Source organism: Phacochoerus africanus, chromosome 7 (genome assembly GCF_016906955.1).
Source record: "Phacochoerus africanus isolate WHEZ1 chromosome 7, ROS_Pafr_v1, whole genome shotgun sequence".
NCBI classification, from domain to species: Eukaryota; Metazoa; Chordata; class Mammalia; order Artiodactyla; family Suidae; genus Phacochoerus; species Phacochoerus africanus.
Window position 1 is genome coordinate 47,000,946 of NC_062550.1, and position 21,941 is coordinate 47,022,886.

The 21,941-nt window shown below is 35.1% G+C and overlaps 1 protein-coding gene across 2 annotated transcripts in view; it reads left to right on the forward strand.

The window, feature by feature from the left end:
* IPO8 (importin 8) overlaps positions 1 to 21,941 on the forward strand; it is an 83,029-nt gene that overhangs the window by 51,270 nt on the left and 9,818 nt on the right. For both annotated transcript variants that reach the window (XM_047787298.1, XM_047787299.1), the window contains exons 20-22: positions 442 to 537; positions 16,756 to 16,976; positions 19,670 to 19,875. In XM_047787298.1, the coding sequence (XP_047643254.1) occupies positions 442 to 537; positions 16,756 to 16,976; positions 19,670 to 19,875 (523 nt within the window). The remainder of the gene's footprint in view (positions 1 to 441; positions 538 to 16,755; positions 16,977 to 19,669; positions 19,876 to 21,941) is intronic.

Sequence of the window (21,941 nt, forward strand, 5' to 3'; positions counted from 1 at the left end):
TGGGTTAAGGATCTGATGTCACTGCTGTGGCTCTGGTCACTGCTGTGGGAGGAGTTCTATCCTTGGCCTGGGAACTTCTGCATACTGTGGGTGTGGCCAAAAAAAGAAGCTTATTTTGTTTTCTTTTGATTTCATTTTATTGTTTTGTTGTTTTAATGCCTTCCTTAGAGGGAAGCTTCATTTATCTAGACAGTTAACTCATATAGCTTACTTTATTGATCCATAGTTAAAAAAGTGAATTATAATAAGGAATTAGAGTAGATAAAGAAGATAGATGGACTTCATTGTGAAGTTCCTTGTTTGGGTTGGCAAGGTAAACTTAAGATACAAGCAAAGCAGTGATTCTAATGGCTGAATTTTTCTGGGATATGTGCTTCATGTGGACTTGATTAAATTCTTTGCAGTGTCATTCACTGCTGAGCAAAATTGTAATTACTGTAGGTACTATGCGGAGATGCAGGAGAAGATGCAGAATGTCATGCAGCCAAACTTCTTGAAGTCATCATTCTTCAGTGCAAAGGAAGAGGAATTGATCAGGTAATATCTGTACAGAAAACATCCCACTTGATATTTACATTTAAAATTTATATACCTGGTAGATATTTTGTTTATATCCTGATGGAAAATTATAGTCTATAGTTTGTGCTTACTGGTACAAATCCTATGACAAAAATACTCATGCAATTTGGAAATTGTACTTTGCATTCTAGATACACAGAAAAATATGTGACAATTAAAGAGGCTATCAATCAAATCATGAAGGAGATAAATTTGTAAATTCTACTCAGTTGGATTCCCAGAGATTTGCATTTTCCCTTTCTTTTTGTGTGTGTTATTGAAATATTCCCAGATATCCTTTAAAACCAGAAAGGCACTATGTAAAAAAGAAGGAAAAGGTTTTTCTCTTTTGATAGAAAAATTCTATTATATATTTTTAACCAAGTTAATTCAACTTTTGATGCAGTTGTGGTATGATACTTAGTTGCTGAGAAAACAAAGTGCTAAAGTGTTCAAGAAAAACTATAGAGTTGTATCTTTTTTTCAGTTTTGTAATATTTGCTCTATGTATTTTTTTTAAGCTTTATTGAGGTATAATTCACATACTATATACAGTTCGCCCATTTAAAGTGTATACTTCAATGGTTTTTAATGTAGTCACAGAATTGTGCAACTATTACCACAATGTCTTACAACATTTCATCACGGCCCCCGCAAACCTCTGTATCTGTTAGTACTCACTCCTTATTTCCCATTAACATACCCCAGCCCTAGGCAACGATTATTCTACTTTCTTTCTCTATAGATCTTTCTTTATAGATCTGCCTATTTTAGACATTTCATATAAATGGAATCATAGGTGGTCCTTTGTGAATGACTTCTGTTACTTAGCATAATGTTTTAAAGGTCATCCATGTTGTATGTATCAGTAATTTATTTCTTTTTATTGGTAAATATTTCATCATTTGGATATATCACATTTACTTTAGTCATTCCTCAGTTGATGATATTTTTATTATTACCACATTTTGGCTGGTATAGACAATGTCGATCTGAACATTTCTACGCAAATATTTAGTGGATATGTTTTCATTTCTCTTGGTACTTATTTAGGAGAGGTAATTCTGTATTTAACCATTTGAGGAACTGTCACAGCTTTCCAAAAGTACCTGTGCCATTTCCCATTCCTACTAGCAGTGAATGAGGGTTCCAGTTTTTCCGTATCCTCTACGCTTGCTTTGTCTTTTTGCTATTTTTTTGTTATAACCATTCTAGTAGGTTTGAAGTGGTATCTAATGCTTTTGGTTTGCATTTTCCTGATGGCTAGTGATGTTGAGCATCTTTTCATGAGACTATTTGCTTTTTTTTTTTTTTTTTTTTTTTTACTTAGGGCTGTGCCCATGGCATGTGGAGGTTCCCAAGCTAGGGGTACAATCAGAGCTACAGCTTCCGGCCTATGTCACAGCCACGGCAGCTCCAGGTCCGAGCCAAGTCTTTGACCTACACCACAGCTCACAGAAGCACCTTATCCTTAACCTACTGAGGCCAGAGATTGAACCCACAGCCTCATGGTTACTAGTTAGATTCAATTCCTCTGCGCCAGGAACTCCCATGAGACTATTTGTACTTTTTTTCTGAAAAATGTTCATTCAGGCTTTTTTGCCTATTTTTAATTATATTTTTTTGTCTTTTTTTTTTTTTGCTATTTCTTTGGGCCACTCCCGCGGCATATGGAGGTTCCCAGGCTAGGGGTCGAATCGGAGCTGTAGCCACTGGCCTACGCCAGAGCCACAGCAACGTGGGATCCGAGCCGCGTCTGTAACCTACACCACAGCTCACGGCAACGCCAGATCGTTAACCCACTGAGCAAGGGCAGGGACCGAACCCGCAACCTCATGGTTCCTAGTCGGATTCGTTAACCACTGCGCCACTACGGGAACTCCTAATTAGATTCTTATTAAGCTGTAGGGACTCTTTATATATTCTAAATTCAAGTCCTTTATCAGATATATAATTTTCAAAAATTTCCTATCAATTTTTGTATTATTACTTTCTTAATTGATGTCCTTTAAAGCACAAAAGTTGTTAATTTTGATGATGTCCAATTTATTTACTTTTCTTATGTTACTGTGGTTGGTGTCATATTTAAGAAAGTTCACAAAGATTTTCCTGTTTTCTTCTAAGAGTTTTATGGTTTTAGCTTGAACATTTATGTCTTTAACTCATTTTGCATTAATTTTTCTATGTGATGTAAGGAAGGGGTACAAATTAATTATTTTGCATGTGGATATCAAGTTGTCTCAGCACCAACTGTTGAAATACTATTCTTTCCCCATTGAATTGTCTTGGTACCCTTGTTGAATCAATTGACTATAAATGGAAGGGTTTATTTGTGGATTCTTTTTCAGATTTGATTCATTTTTTTGTCCTTAACCCAGAACTACACAGTTTTTTTACTTTAGGATTGTAGAAAGTTTTGAAATTAAGAAGTTTGAGCCCTCTAATTTTGTTCTTATGCAAGATCGTTTTGGCTATTTTGGGGCCTTTGAATTTCTTTATGAATTTTAGGATCAGCTTGTTAGTTTCAGCAAAGAAGTCAACTGGGAGCATTGTACTGAATCTGTAGATCACTTTAGCAAGTATCGTCACTTTGAGAATATTTTGTCTTTCAATCCCTGAACGTGGAATGTCTTTCCTTTTATTTAGGTCATCTTTAACTTTTTTCAAAAATGTTTTTCAGTTTTCAGAGTTTGTCTTTCAGTTCTTTTATTAAAATCTTCCTAAGTATTTTATTCTTTAAAAATGCTGTTGTACATGCTGTTTTCTTGATTTTACTTTCAAGTTTTTTATTGCCTGTGTTTAGAAATGCAGTTTTTTTTTGAGTTCCCATCGTGGCTCAGTGGAAACAAATCTGACTAGCATCCATGAGAATGCAGGTTTGATTCCTAGCGTTGCTCAGTGGGTTAAGGATCCAGAATTGCCATGACCTTCAGTGCAGGTTGCAGACATGGCTCGGATCTTCTGTTGCTGTGGTTGTGGCATAGGTTGGCAGCTATAGCTCCGATTCTCCCCCTAGCCTGGGAACCTCCTTATGCTGTGGATGTGGTCCTAAAGACACACACAAAAATGCACTTTTTATGGTATATTTATCTTATGTTCTGTGACCTTGAAGAACTTGTTTATTAGTTTCAGTAAGTTTCAGAGAATTTCTTAGGATTTTCTGTATACAAGGTCATCTCATCTGCAAATAGAGTTTTACCTTTCCAGTCTGGATACTTTTAGTTTTATTTTTCTTGCCTAATTGCATTGACTAGAACGTTCTGTGCAATGTTGAATAGATGTGGAGACATCTTGTTTTGTTCCTCTTCTTGGGGCGGGGGGAGGGGGGAGAGAAGCATTTCTTTAATCATTAAATTTGTTAGCTGTGGATTTTTTTTATAGGTTTCTTTTATCAGGTTGATTGTGTTCCTGTTCATTTTTGGCTTTTTGAGTGTTTTGATCATGAAGGGTGCTGAACTTTGTCAAATGCTTTGTCTTCGTTTATTGAGATGATCATGTGGTTTTTGTCTTATAGTCTATTGATTGATGTGCTGGATTGAATTAATTGATTTTTAAGTGTTAAATCAACCTTGCAACCCTGGTATAAATTCTAGTTGATTGTGGAATATCATCCTTCTAATATATTTCCAGATTTAGTTAGGTGGTATTTTTTTAAGTATTTTTATGTCTATATTTATAAGAGATAATCTGTAATTTTTTTTCTTGTGATATCTTTGGCTGGCTTTGGAATTAGAGTTCTGCTGGCCTTGTGGAATACGTTGAGAAGTGCTTCCTTCACTTTTTTTGGGGGGGGGGGAAGTGTTTGTGAAGGTTGGCATTTTTAAAATGTTAGAATTTAGCAGTGAAGTCATCTTTGCCTGACCTTTTCTTTGTGGGTAGTTTTTAAAATTACCAATTAGATCTCTTTGTAGGTCTACTTGTATTTCTTTTTCTTTTTGAGTCAATTTAGTAGTTTGCCTCTTTCAAGGAATTTGTCCATTTCATCTAAATTAACTAACTAGTTGCGTGCAGTTAATAATATTTCCTTACATTTCTTTTTGTTTTTGCTTTTTAGGGCTGCACCTGCGGCATGTGGAGGTTCCCAGGCTAGGGGTTGAATCAGAGCTACAGCTGCAGACCTGAACCATAGCCACAGCAGCACAGGATCTGAGCCACGTCTGCAACCTACACCACAGCTCATGGCAAAGCCAGATCCCTGGCCCATTGAATGAGGCCAGTGATTGAACTCCCATCCTCATGGATACTAGTCAGATTCCTTTCCACTGTGCCACAATGGGAATTCCTCTTTTTGTTTTTGTTTATTGGTAATAATGACCTTGGTTTATTCTTGATTTTAGTAATTAGTGTCCTCTCCCTCTGCCCCTTTTGTTAGTTGAGGTAAAGATTTGTCAATTTTATTGATCTTTTCAAAGAACTAATGTATGAATTTGTTCTCTCTTTTTTTTGATTGCTATTTCATTAGTTCTTGCTCTAACCTTTGTAATTTATTCTCCTTCACTTGTTTTGAGTTTACCTTGCCCTTTTTTTTTTTTTCCAGTGTCCTGAGATGGAAGGAAGTAACATTTTTTTCTTTTGTCTATTCTAATATTTTTGTGTATTATTCATATATAGATTTCAGCTTTCTTTTGGCTGCGTTTGCATGGTATATCTTTTTCCATCCTTTTACTTTCAGCCTATTTGTATCTTTGAATTGATCTGTTCATGTTTCCTGTTATTACTGTTACACATAGATTTAATTTGTTATTTATATGTCTCATTTTTTTGTTCTTCTATCCTTTCTCTACTGTTTTCTTTTAAATTAGGTAAATATTTTCTAATGTCACATTTAAACTCCTTTAATGCTTTTTTTTCCCCACTATTTTAAACATTTTTCTTAGTGGTTGCACTAGGGCCTACCATATACATCTTTCCTTATCAGAATATACTTCAAATTTAAGTTAATTTTAGTGAGATATAGCCACATTACTCCTATATAGCTCTATTCCCTCTTCCTCCTTTTTGTACTATTATATATATTCTAATATATATAATATATACTATATATATTATATAGCATGTATATACTAATATATACTACTATTATGTATATTCATCTACATGTGTTATAAACCTAGCAGTACACTGTTTATAATTATTATTTGTAACTTTATTTCAAAGAAGCCAGGAAAGGCAACCAATTGCATATATTTATAGAGTTTGTTATATTAGCCTTCTTATTTACCATTTCTCAGTTCTCTTTATTTGTTGCTGTGGATTGGAAATACAATCTGGTCATTTCCTTATTCTGGTAGGATCTTGCTTCTACTTCCTTTGCATTGTTGAATATATTATATTTCTATATTTTATGGTCTCAACAGTACAATTATAACATATTATTTCATGTGATTGCTTTTTAAAACAGTTAAAGTCAAAGAAATACCATTTTAACTAATTTTATAATTACTTTTACTGGAGTGAGTGTATGTGTGTGTGTTTTTCTTTGAATTATTTTCTGGGCTACTCACTTTCAGAAGCCTAAAGAACTTTCTTTAGTACTTCTTGTGAGGCCTACTAGCAATGGATTCTCTATTTTTGTTTTCTGAGAATGTTTTTATTTCACTTTCACTTTTGAAAGACAGTTTTGTTGAATTGGCTGATAATTTTTTCTTTCAGCAATTTGAATATACAACACCTTGTCTTCTAGCATCCTTATTTCTGATAAGAAATAATGTTTAACGGAGTTCCCGTCGTGGCACAGTGGTTAACGAATCTGACTGGGAACTATGAGGTTGAAGGTTCGATTCCTGATCTTGCTCAATGGTTTGGGGATCTGGCATTGCTGTGAGCTGTGGTGTAGGTCGCAGACATGGCTCGGATCCTGCATTGCTGTGGCTCTGGTGTAGGCCGGTGACTACAGCTCCAATTAGACCCCTAGCCCGGGAACCTCCATATGCCGCAGGAGCGGCCCAAGAAATGGCAAAAAAAAAAAAAAAGAAATAATGTTTAACAACTGTTGATTTTATTAGCATTCCCTTTTACTTATGATGTTTGTTTTATCTTTTGCTGCTCTTGTCAACATTTTCTCTCAGCATTTTTACTGTGATGTGTTTGTCTTGTAATTTGCTGAATTTCTTGGATGTATAGATTGTTTTTTGTCAGAAATGGAAAATTTTTAGCCATTATGTCTTCAAATATTTTTCTTCTCCTTTCTCCTTGCTTTCTAGTGCTCCTATTACATGTATGTTGGTGTGCATAATGGTATTTTTAAAATTTTTTAAAAATTTCTTTATATATATATTTTTTCTACTGTACAGCATGGTGACCCAGTTACACATACATGTATACATTCTTTTTTCTCACATTACGTGTTCCATCATAATTGACTAGACAGAGTTCCCAGTGCTACACAGCAGGATCCCATTGCTAATCCATCCCAAAGGCAACACTCTGCATCTTTTTCCCTAAGCTCCCAGTTCCTCCCACTCCCTCCTCTTCCCCCTTGGCAACCACAAGTCCATTCTCCAAGTCCATGATTTTCTTTTCTGTGGAAAGGTTCATTTGTGCCATATATTAGATTCCAGATATGTGATATTATATGGTATTTGTCTTTCTCTTTCTGACTTACTTCACTCAAGATGAGAGTCTCCAGTTCCATCCATGTTGCCACAAATTGCATTATTTCATTCTTTTTTATGGCTGAGTAGTATTCCATTGTGTATATATACCACATCTTTCTGATCCAATCATCTATCAGTGGACATTTGGGTTGATTCCGTGTCTTGGCTATTTTGAATAGTGCTGCAATGAACATGTGGGTGCATGTGTCTTTTTTAAGTAGAGTTCTGTCCAGATGTTTGCCCAATAGTGGGATTGCTGGGTCACATGGTAGTTCTATATTTAGTTTTCTAAGATACCTCCATACTGTTCTCCATAGTGTTTATACCAGGTTACATTCCCGCCAACAGTGCAGGAGGGTTCCCTTTTCTCCATAGCCCCTCCAGTATTTGTTATTTGTGGACGTATTAATGATGGCCATTGTGACTGGTGTGAGGTGGTATCTCATGGTAGTTTTGATTTGCATTTCTCTAATAATCAGTGAGGTTGAGCATCGTTTCAAGTGCTTTTTGGCCATCTGTGTATCTTCCTTGGAGAACTGTCTATTCAGATCCTTTGCCAATTTTTTAATTGAGTTGTTGGCTTTTTTGCTGTTGAATTGTATAAGTTGTTTGTATATTTTAGAGATTAGGCCTTTGTCAGTTGCATCATTTGAAACAATTTTCTCCCATTCAGTAAGTTGTCTTTTTGTTCTCGTTTTGGTTTCCCATAATGGTATTTTGCATTTTGTTGAGGCTCAGGTTATTTTTGTTCATCCTCTTTTCTCTTTGGTCTTTGGATTGCATTATCTTTTTTGAGCTGTCTTCAGGTTTGATGATTGTCTGTTCTGCCAGTTCAGCCTACTTGAGCCCCTGTAGTGAATTTTTCATTTTGCTTATATTTTTCAACTCTGGAATTTCCATTTGTATGTCTTTATAGATATTTTATATTTGATGAGACATTGTCATCATGGAGTCCTTTACTTTGAACATGTTTATTTTATTCTTTAAATATTTATAATGGCTGCTTTGAAATTTTCAAAGTCTGGTTTTGAGGTTTGTCTTGATGCCAGGAGAGTTCTTGGATGTCTCCTTTCTTGTTTTTTTCTTTGTTTAAACTGCTGACTTATGGTTTATCTTATTGTTTTAATTAGGAGGAACTATCAGCCTCCTTTCAATTGCTTACTGTGAAGTTCTCCATTTTTTTGAGTGCAAACCCCCCCCCCCCCTTTTTTTGTCTTTTTGCCTTTTCTATGGCCACTCCAACGGCATATGGAGACTCCCAGGCTAGGGGTCTAACCAGAGCTATAGCCACCGGCCTATGCCAGAGCCACAGCAATGCGGGATCCAAGCCGTTTCTGCGACCTATACCCCAGCTCACGGCAACACCAGATCCTTAACCCACTGAGCAAGGCCAGGGATCGAACCTGCAACCTTATGGTTCCTAGTCAGATTCGTTAACCACTGTGCCACGATGGGAACTCCCCCGCTCCCCCCCCCCCTTTTTTGATCGATAAAGTTTTACAGGTATTTTTGAAGGCTCTTTTTCCTCTTCACCAGTGGGTACTATTTTAGGAGATATAGTAGAGGTAAAAAGAAATTGGGGTGTTAACAAAACGAGAAGGTAGCATAGCCTAGGACTTGAGGGGGAGAAGAGAAGGCTTTAGTCTTGGCTTTTGGAGATTTCTGAGTAGTAGGATATAATAATGGTTCAGAAGGGTATAGAATAAATTCATGCTCCAGAGTTTAGAATCTGTTCTGTAAGCTAGAAATAGGGAAGCTCTATGACTGAGGGCCAAATCCAGCCTCAAACCTGCTTTCATATGGTCTGGGAACTAAGAATGGTTTTCACATTTTTGAAGGAATTTTTTTTTTAAAAGAAGAATATGCAACAGAGATTTTATGTGGCCTGCAAAATTGAAAATACTTACTACATATTTACTGAAAGTTGACGTGCCCTTGCTCTAAGCAGTTGAATGGAGAATGTGTTCAGCAGAGAAATGGCATGATCAAAGATAGAGTGATGAGTCTGCTAGCGGTGTCTTTAACCTAAAGAGGTCTTCAGCATACCAGGGGTATGAAAATGAGCAAGAGGATTTGAAGCTATTTGGTTCTGCTCTAGAATAGTAGCATTGGGAGTGGAAGAATGGAACTAGATTCATAGTGGGAGTCATTGCAGGCATTGCATAGAAAACACCAGAAAAAAAACAAGATGTTAGATGATGAGGGCAGGGAAAAGCCCACAAACACAAGTTTATCTTGAGTGATAGAAAGATGATCTTTTTCACAGTACAGAAAGTATGGATACCAGGAGATAGGAATAGACTGATATTACTTAAATGGTGACCATCTAATGGTGTTAGTAGGTGTTGATAAAAAAGAGTATTCAGTTGTCCAGTAAATCTAGGAAAAACTGGATAAAACAAAATTCACTTTGTTACTGTTTGACTTCTTAGTGGCTTTATTTGGAAGTGTGTCTAAGGGAGTGTTAGTATTTTCTGTTTTCTAAATTAAGTATGGAGTCTTTTGGTTTTCCAAACCCAAGGAACATCTATTAATTGTTGTGAAAGTGCTTCTTAGATAATGCTGATACAGAGAAATAATGGATGTAGAAGCTTAAGTCCAATGGCTTTATCATTTCTTCTCTGTAAAATAGGAAGAGTTGTAGAAAGTGAAAAAGCTGAAATTTCACTTTGAAAGAGTCTAGTAAGTAGTAAAGAAGAGTTGAATAAAAGAATTGCTGGGTGGACCCATTCGAAGTTAGCAAATAGGAATTTCTTATGTAATACAGTGTTTTCCTACTCCTAAAACTGGGTTGCCAGAGGGATTGGAAATTTGGTATTCAAGCATTTTTATGTCACAAAGTTAAGAATGTTAGTGAGGTTACCATTACAGCACACTGAAGTAGAGCTGAAAGATTGTAATGCCTTGGAATGAAATTCCTCAGTATTTCTTGTTAATTGATAGTTAGAGCCAGAGATTTGGTCAGATTCATTTGTGATTTTTTTTTTTTTTTTTTTTTTTGCTAGAATGCTTCATAGGTGGTAGTATATTTTTCTTCCAGGAGGCATAGAATATCTAGTTGTCTTGTCTTATGATCTTAGGGCTGTTTGTGATGATACCTTGATTCTGCCATTACTTCATTTATTTGTGGAAATAGTTCTATGAAGAGAAATTTTTTCCTTATCATATATTAGGTCACTCTGAGAAACAGTTTGAGTATTTCCCTTTATTTTCAATGATTAAAAGTAGTTTCCTAGCATCCTTTAAAAGTAAAATCTTTTATTTTGGTTTTTTAGTATTGTTAACTTATAGATTCAAATTTGTTTCATGTGTTTGAGTATATTTCAGGCATATAAAGTGGTTTCAGTTTTGGGCCAGTGGGAGCTTCTTGAATTTGTCACATGAGTGCTATTGACCGGACTCCAGTAGTGTTTGTTTTGGTAGTTTACTTGCTGTTGGGTATGACTAGATGTTCCAGGTTCACTGTGTACATTTTTTTGCCCTACCCTGGGAAATTCCAATACTATAGTAAGTACAAGGGGTATTCATTGCTATTGAGTTGATCATTGTTTCCACAAAAACAAAAAATAACCAGGAAACACATATGGTTTTAAGAGTAATGCATCATTGTAGACACAGATATTTCCCATTCAAATTCAGTACCACATTAATTTTACTTAACCTAATTGATCCTAATTAAATCTCTCACAGCAAAATTCCTCATTAAAATTACTCACTTGCTTTATCCCACAGCATGTATATATGATCTCAGAGTAATTATACTAACATTATCAACAACATATGATTTCTGTTAATGGTTAAGATTTTTTTTTTTAGTAGTATCTTTTTATCTCCTGGGTATATTCATATGCTAGGGATATTTATAGCTCCAACTGTAGTAAAGTATACACTTTAAAATAATTTAAAATAATCACTTTTATTTCCTTTTGCTTTAACTTTTAGGGATTGCTTAAATTATTTTATGAATAAATAAAACATATGCATAGTTCCAGAGACTGATTTACAGTAAAAAGTATGTTTAGGGAAATCTACCTTCCATCCCTGTCCCCTTCACTCTTGCTCTCTTTCTCATTTCAGCCCCTCCCACCCACAGTGTTTACTTCATCCTTTCATTAAAAAAAATAAGCAAATAGCTATATTCATTCTCTCCTTACCTTCTTAAACAATAGCATAGTAAACATATTTTTCCATCTTGCCTTCGATCACTTAATATATACTGCAGATGATTCCATTGTAGTATATGGAGATATTATGCATAATTAGTCCCCAAATTTGATTTTGTTTTAATATAATATAAAGGCATAATCTCAGTTCCACTAATTTTGAAGCCTCAAAGTTACTTTGCATTCTTAATGGCTTTGCATGTAATAGTAGGTATTTGTTAAAATGAAGCTTTATTATTAAAACATGTCAAAAAGAACTTTTCAAACTTAGTTTACATTTTCTTATGGCTTCATTGAATCACAATAATTATTTGACCATAGTAATAATTTTTTAATAGGATAGCCTATATCCAATGTATGCTCCATATCAGAATATAGGAAGAAAGGAAGAGTTTTAATCACACTAGCCATATCTTTGTAAAAATCTCAATTTTTTTAACTCAATGAATTTTATTACATTTATAGTTGTACAAGGATCATCATGACCCAATTTTATAGCGTTTCCATCCCAAACACCCATCCCATCCCCCCACCCCCAACCTGTCTCCTTTGGAAACCGTAAGTTTTTCAAAGTCTGTGAGTCGGTATCTGTTCTGCAAAGAAGTTCATTGTGTCCTTTTTTTTAGATTCCACATGTAAGTGATAGGATATAATGTTGGTGTCTCAGTGTCTGACTAACTTCACTTAGCATGATAATTTCTAGGTTCACCCATGTTGCTACAAATGCCATTATTTTTTTCCTTTTAATGGCTGAGTAATAATATTCCATTGTGTATATGTACCACATCTCTTTTTTTCCATTATAGCTGGTTTACAGTATTCTATCAATTTTCTACTGTACAGCAAGGTGATATATATATATATATATATATATATATATATATATCCCTCTCCCCTTGGCAACCACAAGTCTGTTCTCCAAGTCCATGAGTTTCTTTTCTGTGGAAACGTTCATTTGTTTACCAAAACTTCTTTATCCACTCCTCTGTCAGTGGACATTTATGTTGTTTCCATGTCTTCGCTATTGTGTATAGTGCTGCAGTGAACGCTGGAGTACATGTATTTTTTCGAATCATGGTTTTCCCTGGATAGATGCCCAGGTGTGGGATTGCTGGATTAAATGGTAATTCTATTTTTAATTTTCTGAGGAATCTGCATACTGTTTTCCACAGTGGTTGCACCAATTTACATTCCCACCAACAATGTGATAGGGTTCTCTTTTCTCCACACCCTCTCCAGCATTTATTGTTTGTAGACTTGTTGATGACAGCCATTCTGGCTGGTGTAAAGTGGTACCTCATAGTGGTTTTGATTTGCATTTCTCTAATAATTAGTGATGTTGAACATCTTTTCATGAGTTTTTTGGCCATCTGTATGTCTTCTTTGGAGAATTGTCTGTTTAGATCTTCTGCCCATTTTTTGATGGGGGTTGTTTGTTTTCTTGGTGTTGAGCTGCAGGAGGTGTTCATAAATTTTGGAGATTAATCCCTTGTCAGTTGCTTCATTTGCAAATATTTTCTCCTGTTCTATAGCTTGCCTTTTCATTGGTTTAGGGTTTCCTTTGCTGTGAAGAAACTTTAATTAAGAAAGTTTAATGAAGTCCCATGTTTATTTTTGTTTTTATTGTCATTACTCTAGGAGGTGGATCTGAGAAGATATTGCTATGATTTATGTCAGTGAATGTTTGACCTATGTTTTCCTCTAAGAATTTTATAGTATCTGGTCTTATATTTAGGTCTTAATCCATGTTGAGTTTATTTTTGTGTATGGTGTTAGGAAGTGTTCTAATTTCATTCTTTTACATATAGCTGTCCAGTTTTGCCAGCACCACTTACTGAAGGAACTGTCTTTACTCCATTGTATATTCTTACCTCCTTTGTCATAGATTAGTTGACTGTAGGTGTGTAGGTTTAATTCTGGGCTTTCTGTCCTGTTCCACTGATCTATATTTTTGTCTTTGTGCCAGTACCATATGATTTTGATGATTATAGCTGTGTAGTATAGCCTGAAGTGGGAGCCTGATTCCTCCAGTTCCATTTTTCTTTCTCGAGATGACTTTGGCTATGCTGGGTCTTTTGTGCTTCCAAACAAACTTTAAAATATTTTGTTCAAGTTCTGTGAAAAATATCCTTGGTAATTTGATAGGAATTGCATTGAATCTATAGATTGCCTGGGATAGCATAGTCATTTTGACAATATTGATTCTTCCAATCCAGGAGTGTGCTATGTCTTTCCATCTGTGTCATCTTTGATTTCTTTCATCAGTGTCTTATAGTTTTCAGAGTATGGGTCATTTGTCTCTTTAGGTAGGTTTATTCCTAAATACTTTATTCTTTTTAATGTGGTGATAAATCAGATTGTTTCTTTAATTTCTCTTTCTGATCTTAAATTGTAGTATATAGAAATGTAGCCGATTTCTGTGTGTTAATTTTGTATCCTGAGACTGCCAAATTCATTGATGAGCTCTAACAGTTTTCTGGTAGAGTCTTTAGGATTCTTTAGGTATAGTATTATGTCATCTGAAAATAGTGATAGTTTTACTTCTTCCTTTCCAATTTGGATTCTTTTTATTTCTTTTTCTTCTCTGATTGCCATGGCTAGGACTTGCAAAATTATGTTGAATTGTAGACACCCTTGTCTTGTTCCTGATCTCAGCGGGAATTCTTCCAGCTTTTCACCATTGAGAATGATGTTAGCTCTGGGTTTGTCATATATGGCCTTTATTATGTTGAAGTAGGTTTCCGCTATGCCCACTTTCTGAAGGGTTTTTATCAGAAATGGGTGTTGTATTTTGTGAAAGCCTTTTTCCGTGTCTATTGAGAGTTTTTATTCCTCAGTTTGTTAATGTGGTTTATCACACTGATTGATTTGTGGATATTGAAGAACCCTTGCATCCCTGGGATAAATCCCACTTGATTATGATGTACAATCTTTTAATGTGTTATTGGATATGATTTGCTATTATTTTGTTCAGGATTTTTGCATCTATGTTCATCAGAGTAATTGGCCTATAATTTTCTCTCTTTTTTTTTGTGGTATCTTTGTCTGGTTTTGGTATCAGGGTGATGGTGGCCTCATAGAATGAGTTTGGGAGTGTTCCTTCCTCTGCCAGTTTTTGGAATAGTTTCAGAAGGATAGCTGTTAGCTCTTCTCTAAATGTTTGCTAGAATTCACCTGTGAAACCATCTTGTCCTGGACTTTGGTTTGTTGGAATTTTTTAATCACAGTTTCAATTTCAGTACTTGTGATTGGTCCATTCACCTTTTTATTTCATCTTGGTTTAGTCTTGGAAAATTGTCCTTTTCTAAGAATTTGTCTCTTTCTTCTAGGTTGTCTGTTTTATGGGCATGTAGTTGCATGTAGCAGTCTCTTATGATCCTTTGTATTTCTGTGATGTCTGTTGTAACTTCTCCTTTTTCACTTCTAATTCTATTGATTTGAGTCCTCTCTCTTTTTTCCTGATAAGTCTGGCTAGGGGTTTATCAATTTTGTTGATCTTTTCAAAGAACCAGCTTTTCATTTCATTGATCTTTTCCATGGTTTTCTTCATTTCTATTTCATTGATTTCTGCTCTGATCTTTGATTTCTTTCCTTCTGCTAACTTTAGGTCTTGTCTATTCTTCTCTCTCTAGCTGCTTTAGATGTAAAGTTAGGTTAATATAATATATTTGTGTATATTAACAATGAAATATTAGAAATATTAGAAAAAATATAAAAAACAACTAGGTGAGCAGTGTGGAGGTTCCTCAGAAAACTAAATATAGCACTACCATATGACCCTACTCCTTGGCATATGTCTGGACAAAAGTATAATTGAAAAAGATACATATGCCCCCATGTCGACAGCAGCACTATTCACAATAGCCTATACATGGAAACAATCTAAATGTCCAACAACAGTTGAATGGATTAAGAAGATGTACATATGTATGGTGGAATTCTACTCAGCCATTAAAAAAGAATAAAATAATGCCCTTTACAGTAGCATGGATACAGCTAGAGATTCTCATACTAAGTGAAGTAAGTTAGAAAGACAAATACTATGAGATATCACTTATATGTGAGATCTAAAATATGGTATAAATGAACCTATATACAAAACAGAAACAGTCTCACGGACATAGAGAACAGACTTAGGGTTGCCAAGGGGGGAGAGGGAAGGAGTGAGATGGACTGGGAGTTTGGGGTTCGTAGAATCAAACTGTTCCATTTAGAATGGGTAGGCAATGAGGTCTTACTGTATAGAACATGAAACCATATCTAATCTCTTGGGATAGACCATGATGGAAGATAATATAAGATATATAATGTATTTATATTTGTATGACTGGGTCACTTTGCTGTACAGCATAAATTGGCACAACATGGTATCAGCTGTACCTCAATAAAAAAGTAAAAATGAAAAAAAGCTATTAGGAAATATTTCTAATAAAATTAATCAGTATTGCACTTTAGAATTAGTCATGTGATTTTATTTTAATATGTGAATTCCACCATTTTCTTCAATCTTTTACTTATACCAATAGTAATTTTCTTTTTTTTAAATTTTGAGTTATATTTGACATATATTAATTTCAGATGTACAACATAATGATTCTGTGTTTGTAAATACTGTGAAATGTTCATGGCAATGTCTAGATAAATCCTTCACCATACAAAGTTATGAAATTTTTTTCTTTATGAGAAACTTTTAATAATTACTTCCTCTTAGCAACTTTCAAATATACAATGCATTATTATTAATTGTACATGTTGTATATTACATCCCTGTGACTTTATTTTTTTTTAGGAATTTTCTTTCTCAAAAGGAATCCTAATCACATCATGCTTATTCTTAGTCCAATTTATTAACAATTGACCCTTGAACACTGCAGGAGTTAGAGGCACTCACCCTCTATGCAGTCAAAAATCTGTATATAACTTGCAGTTGGCCCTCTGTATACATGGTTCCTCCCTATCCACGGATTCAACCAATCACAGCTAGTGTAGTTCTATAGTATTTATTGTTGAAAAAAATCTGCATGTAAATGGACTCATCTAGTTCAAACCCACATTGTCCAAGGGTCAACTGTGTTTCTAAATTGATTTATCAAAGAAAAACTCCACCTTAGTCATTTTAACTTAAACATGGAAGTGATTGAGTCTACATTTGGATTATTGCCATCATTTGATTGTAGACTCTTATCGGACAATCTTCAGCTAAATGTAATCTTCAGTATCAAAGGGAAGGAGACATATTGATATTACTCCAGGACCTCTTTTTGGCCATTTACTAACTCTGGGTTTTTAGGAGAATAGAAATTTTGTTTAATAATTCTAAAAATGATTGAAACACAAAAGCTTTATTGTCATTGAGTATCTTATTTACTGATTACACTAAATCAACATTCATCTTTCTGTAGGAGTTACTGAGATTCTCTTTTTCTTTTTTGCTCTAGTGCATTCCACTCTTTGTTCAACTTGTTTTGGAGAGATTAACCCGAGGGGTCAAAACCAGTGAGCTTCGTACTATGTGTCTTCAGGTTGCTATCGCTGCCTTGTACTACAACCCTGATTTGCTGCTACATACTTTAGAACGAATTCAGTTGCCTCACAACCCTGGGCCTGTAACTGTACAGTTTATAAATCAGTGGATGAATGATACAGATTGTTTTCTGGGGTAGGTACTTGTCTTTTGGAATTTACACTGTGTTTCTGTTTCTGGAAAGCTGATTTTTTGATATGTACCTATAATAGCATGTGGAAAGAGAATTTTTATGTCCTAAGAATTATTTTTAGTGTACTGTTAACTATATTAAATTTTTAGAAAATTAAGAATGTGTTTTAGCAGTATAATATAGTGGAAAGAATGCAGGCTCTGAAAATTAGATATGGGCCTTCCCTGCTTGTTTTTGACTTCATGTTATACCTCTAGGCAACAAGAATTGTGTCCATCTGGGTTCCATGACTGTTAAGTGTCTGTGGGTAACATAGACATATAAATAGCATTCTAAATGGAGCTGTGTTTCTAAGAAAAGCACCAGTATGGTAGAAATATAATGTACAGTCTCAGGATATTGAACTCTGTAGATCTCAAGAGAGCCTATTTTTTAGTGTGAGATCAGAGAATTATTAGCTGAGGCCCCGGTCCTGACCTGGGCTTTATGTGAAGCATTCTCCTAGCTTTTCAACAAAGGAAAGGTGAGATCCTAAGTAGTAGTTACATGCCCACCTCAAGTGACCCAACACATGAAAATGACTTTTGTGCTGGAATTTGAGCTAGACTGCTGATTAATTCGTTTAAAACATTAGAAATAATTTGTGTTCTTTTTAAGTTTTGTAAACTTTCATTTAGAAAAATTTTCTGAGGGGAAAAGATTTCCAGCAGGAATAGTTAGGACACTGCCAAGTGGTGGGGAGGTGATGGAGGCTGGAATTAGGATGGTAGAAGAGGAATGGGGGAATATATTTATGAGCTGTTGTGTGCATTCTAATTTTTCTACTGCAGGAGACTGAATTTGTCCCTGAATTAGATTTCTTATTAAAACTTTGAAAGGAAGAATATACTTTAAAAAGAGATTGTGCTTAAAGTTATCTCTGACAAAGATTTAGGAAGTGGAGATTTAGTTATTCACAGTTGGTCTGCGGATCTCTTTATGAGCATCTATAAGCAACTTTCTAAAAGCAGAAAATCTTTCTCAACTACTGAATAGATTGGGCATGCTCAGATTGTGCACCTCTGGATCCTTTAGAGCCCCACTTTGATAATCATCTTTCCTGCTGTGATCTTCTTGACACTAGTAGTGGACACTACTAGTTAGAAGCTACACGGATGAGGAAGTCCTCAGGCCAAACACAGTTCCTGTTATGGTACACTGCTTTAGCATTAGTGACATGAGTCAGTCAAGCAGTGAAAATAATGAAGAATAGCGGAAGCTAGTAATATATTCATCGTTGGGTTTATTGTCTTTTACTCTCATTTTGATTCACTGCCAATGAATTTTTTGGTTCATGCTCGCAATTTTAGGAGTGTTGTACTAATATAGTAGTTTTTTATTCTCAATATTTTTAACTTTAAACAATTTAGAAGAAACAATACAAAAATGTGTGTAATGCATATCAGTCAAACTTTTTTTCTTCAGAATTAAATTTTCCTTATCCTGTTTTATAGCAAAGGACATTGAATGCTCTTAAGTTTAGTTAATTAGACGCAGGTTTTTTGTTTTTTGTTTTTTTTGGTCTATTTAGGGCTGCACCCATGGCATATGGAGGTTCCCAGGTTAGGGGCTGAATTGGAGCTGTAGCTGCCAGCCTACACCACAGCCACAGCAATGCCAGATCCGAGCTGCATCTGTGACCTACACCACAGCTCACGGCAACAATAGATCCTTAACCCACTGAGCGAGGCCAGGGATCGAACCTTCGTCATCATGAATGCTAGTCAGATTTGTTTCCACTGAGCCATGACGGGAACTCCTAGATGCAGAGTTTTTGAAATAGCTTTTGGCACCTGGGGTTAGTATATGGTTTATGTGCCAAGAAACCTTGGAGACCCATCCAATAAAGACAGTCTAAGAAACTCCTTTTATCCCCCCATAGGATAGGAATTTTATGCTGTTAAAATATAAATATTCCTGCTTTAATAAAACTTATTATGCTAAGGCCCAGACATAGTATAATTTATCATAAATAAATAATACATCAAGGAGTTCCCGTCGTGGCGCAGCGGAAACGAATCCGAATCCAACTAGGAACCATGAGGTTGCGGATTCCATCCCTGGCCTCGCTTAGTGCACTAAGGATCTGGCGTTGCTGTGAGCTGTGGTGTAGGTCACAGATGCGACTCAGATCCGGCTGTGGCGTAGGCGGTGGCTACAGCTCCAACTGGACTCCTAGCCTGGGAAACTCCATGTGCTATGGGTGCAGCCCTGAAAGGACCAAGAAAAAAAAAAATTACATCAAGATTCACCATATTTTTTTTTTCATTTATAATAATTATTTTTTTCATTATAGCTGGTTTACAGTGTTCTGTCAATTTTCTACTGTATAGCAGAGTGACCCAGTCACACATACATACATACATTCTTTTTTCTCACATTATCATGCTCCATCATAAGTGACTAGACATAGTTCCCAGTGCTATACAGCTGGAAGATTCACCATATTAATTGCAGACTTCCCATAGGTCTTTGATAGTGATAATTGAGTTGCAATATTTGATTTACATAAGATTTCATATAGTATAAAATGGGGATACCTCTGTATTACTCCATTAAATGAACCTTAGAGTATACTATAGACATTCTTTTTTAAAATTTCTTCAGAATTGTCCTCATTTCTCATGTGCACAATTTTTTCCCTTTTAACTTTTAGGCATCACGATCGAAAGATGTGTATAATAGGACTGAGTATCCTTTTGGAATTGCAAAATCGACCTCCTGCAGTAGATGCTGTGGTAGCACAGATTGTGCCTTCAATTCTTTTCCTTTTCCTTGGCCTGAAGCAGGTCTGTGCTACCAGACAACTGGTAAACCGGGAAGATCGCTCAAAAGTAGAGAAAACCGATATGGAAGAAAATGGTAAAGTGTTCTAATTGCAGTGAATGCTAGAATTGATTTTGATTTGAGCATACATTTTCTTTGAATTTTAGTCTATTTGGAGTCATTAAACAGATTTACATTCTTGGCCTGTTACACATTGAACAAATATTTTGGGTTTGGTTGACTTATTATAGTCCCTCCTTACTGTGGTTTTGCTTTCACGGTTTGAGTTACCTGCAGTCAATCAAGATCTGAAAATATTAAATGGAAAATTCCAGAAATAAACAATTCATAACTTGGTTTATTTTTAATTGAAGTATAGTTGATTTATAATATTATAATAGTTTCAAGTGTACAACATACATAGTAATTCACTTTTTATGGATTATACTCTGTTTAAAGTTATAAAAAAAATTGGCTATATTCCCTGCACTGTAAAATATGTCCTTGTACCCTATTTATTTTACACTTAATAGTTTCTTAATCTCCTACCCTGTCTTGCCCCTACCCACTTACCTGACCCCACTGATAGCTACTAGTTTGCTCCTATATCTGTGATTCTGTTTCTGTTTTGTCTTTTATTTTTTAGAATTCACATATAAGTGTAATATACAGTGTTTGTCTTTCTCTGACTTATTTCATTAAGCATAATAACTTCCAAGTCTATCCATGTTGTTGCAAATGGCAAGATTTCATGCTTTTTATGGCTAAGTAGTATTCCATTTTATCTGTTACCATATCTTTATCTGTTCATTTGTTGACGAGCACTTTGATTGCTTTCATAGTTTGGCTGTTGTGAAATTGGGGTGTGTGTGGATATATACCCAGGAGTGAAATTGCTGGATCATATTTTTAGTTTTTTGAAGAATTCCATACTATTTTCCATAGTGACTGAACAAATTTACATTCCCACTAACAGTGCATCAGGGTTCCCCTTTCTCCATCTCCTTGCCAGCATTTGTTATTTGTTGCTAGCCATTCATACTTAGAGGAGTGAGATGATATCTTGCTGTGGTTTTAATTCACATTTCTCTAGTGATTAGTGATGTTGAGCATTTTTTCATGAACCTATATTTTCTCCCATTTAGTAAATTGTCTTTTTGTTTTGTTTTTTGGTTTACTTTGCAGTACAAAAGCTTTTAAGTTTAACTAGGTCCCATTTGTCTACTTTTACTTTTGTTTCCTTTGCCTTAGGAGCCAATCCCTAAAAAAATATTGTTGTGATTTATCTCAAAGAGTGTTCTGCCTATATTTCCTTCTAGGCGTTTTATGGTTTCTGGTCTTACATCTAGGTCTTTAATCCCATTTTGAGTTTATTTTTATATATGGTATGAGAGAACATTCTAATCTTATTCTTTTACATGTAGCTGTCTAGTTTTTTTAGCACCATTTATTGAGAGACCAGTTTTCCCCTATTGTATATTCTTGCCTCCTTGTTGTAGATGAATTGATCATAAATGCATAGGTTTATTTCTGAGTTCTCCATTCAGTTCCCTTGATCTCTGTATCTTTTTTTGAGCCAGTACTATACTACTTAGATTACTGTAGCTTTGTAGTATAGTCTGAGGCCAAGAAATGTAATACTTCTAGCTTTGTTCTTTTTTTCTCAAGATTGCTTTGGCAATTTAGGATCTTTTTTATATAGTTTAGGATGATTTGTTCCAGTTTTGTGAAAAATGTCATGGGTGTTTTGATAGAGATTGTATTCAATCTGTAGATTGCTTTGGGTAGTATGGGTATTTTAATATTATAAATTCTTTCAATCCATGAATATGGGATATCTTTCCATTTCTTTGTATCATCTTCGATTTCCTTCATCAGTGTTTATGGTTTTCAGAGTATAGGTCTTTCACCTCCTTGGTTAAGTTTATTCCTAGGTACTTTATTCTTTTTGATGCAATATTAAACAGAATTGTTTTCATGCTTTCTCTTTCTGCAACGTTACTGAATTCATTTATTCTAATAGCTTTTTTTGGTGGACACTTTAGGGTTTTCAGTACATAGTAACATGTCATCTGCAAAGAGTGGCAGTTTTACTTCCCTTCCAATTTGGATGCCTTTTATTTCTTTTTCTTGTCTGACTGCTCTGGCTAGGACTTCCAATA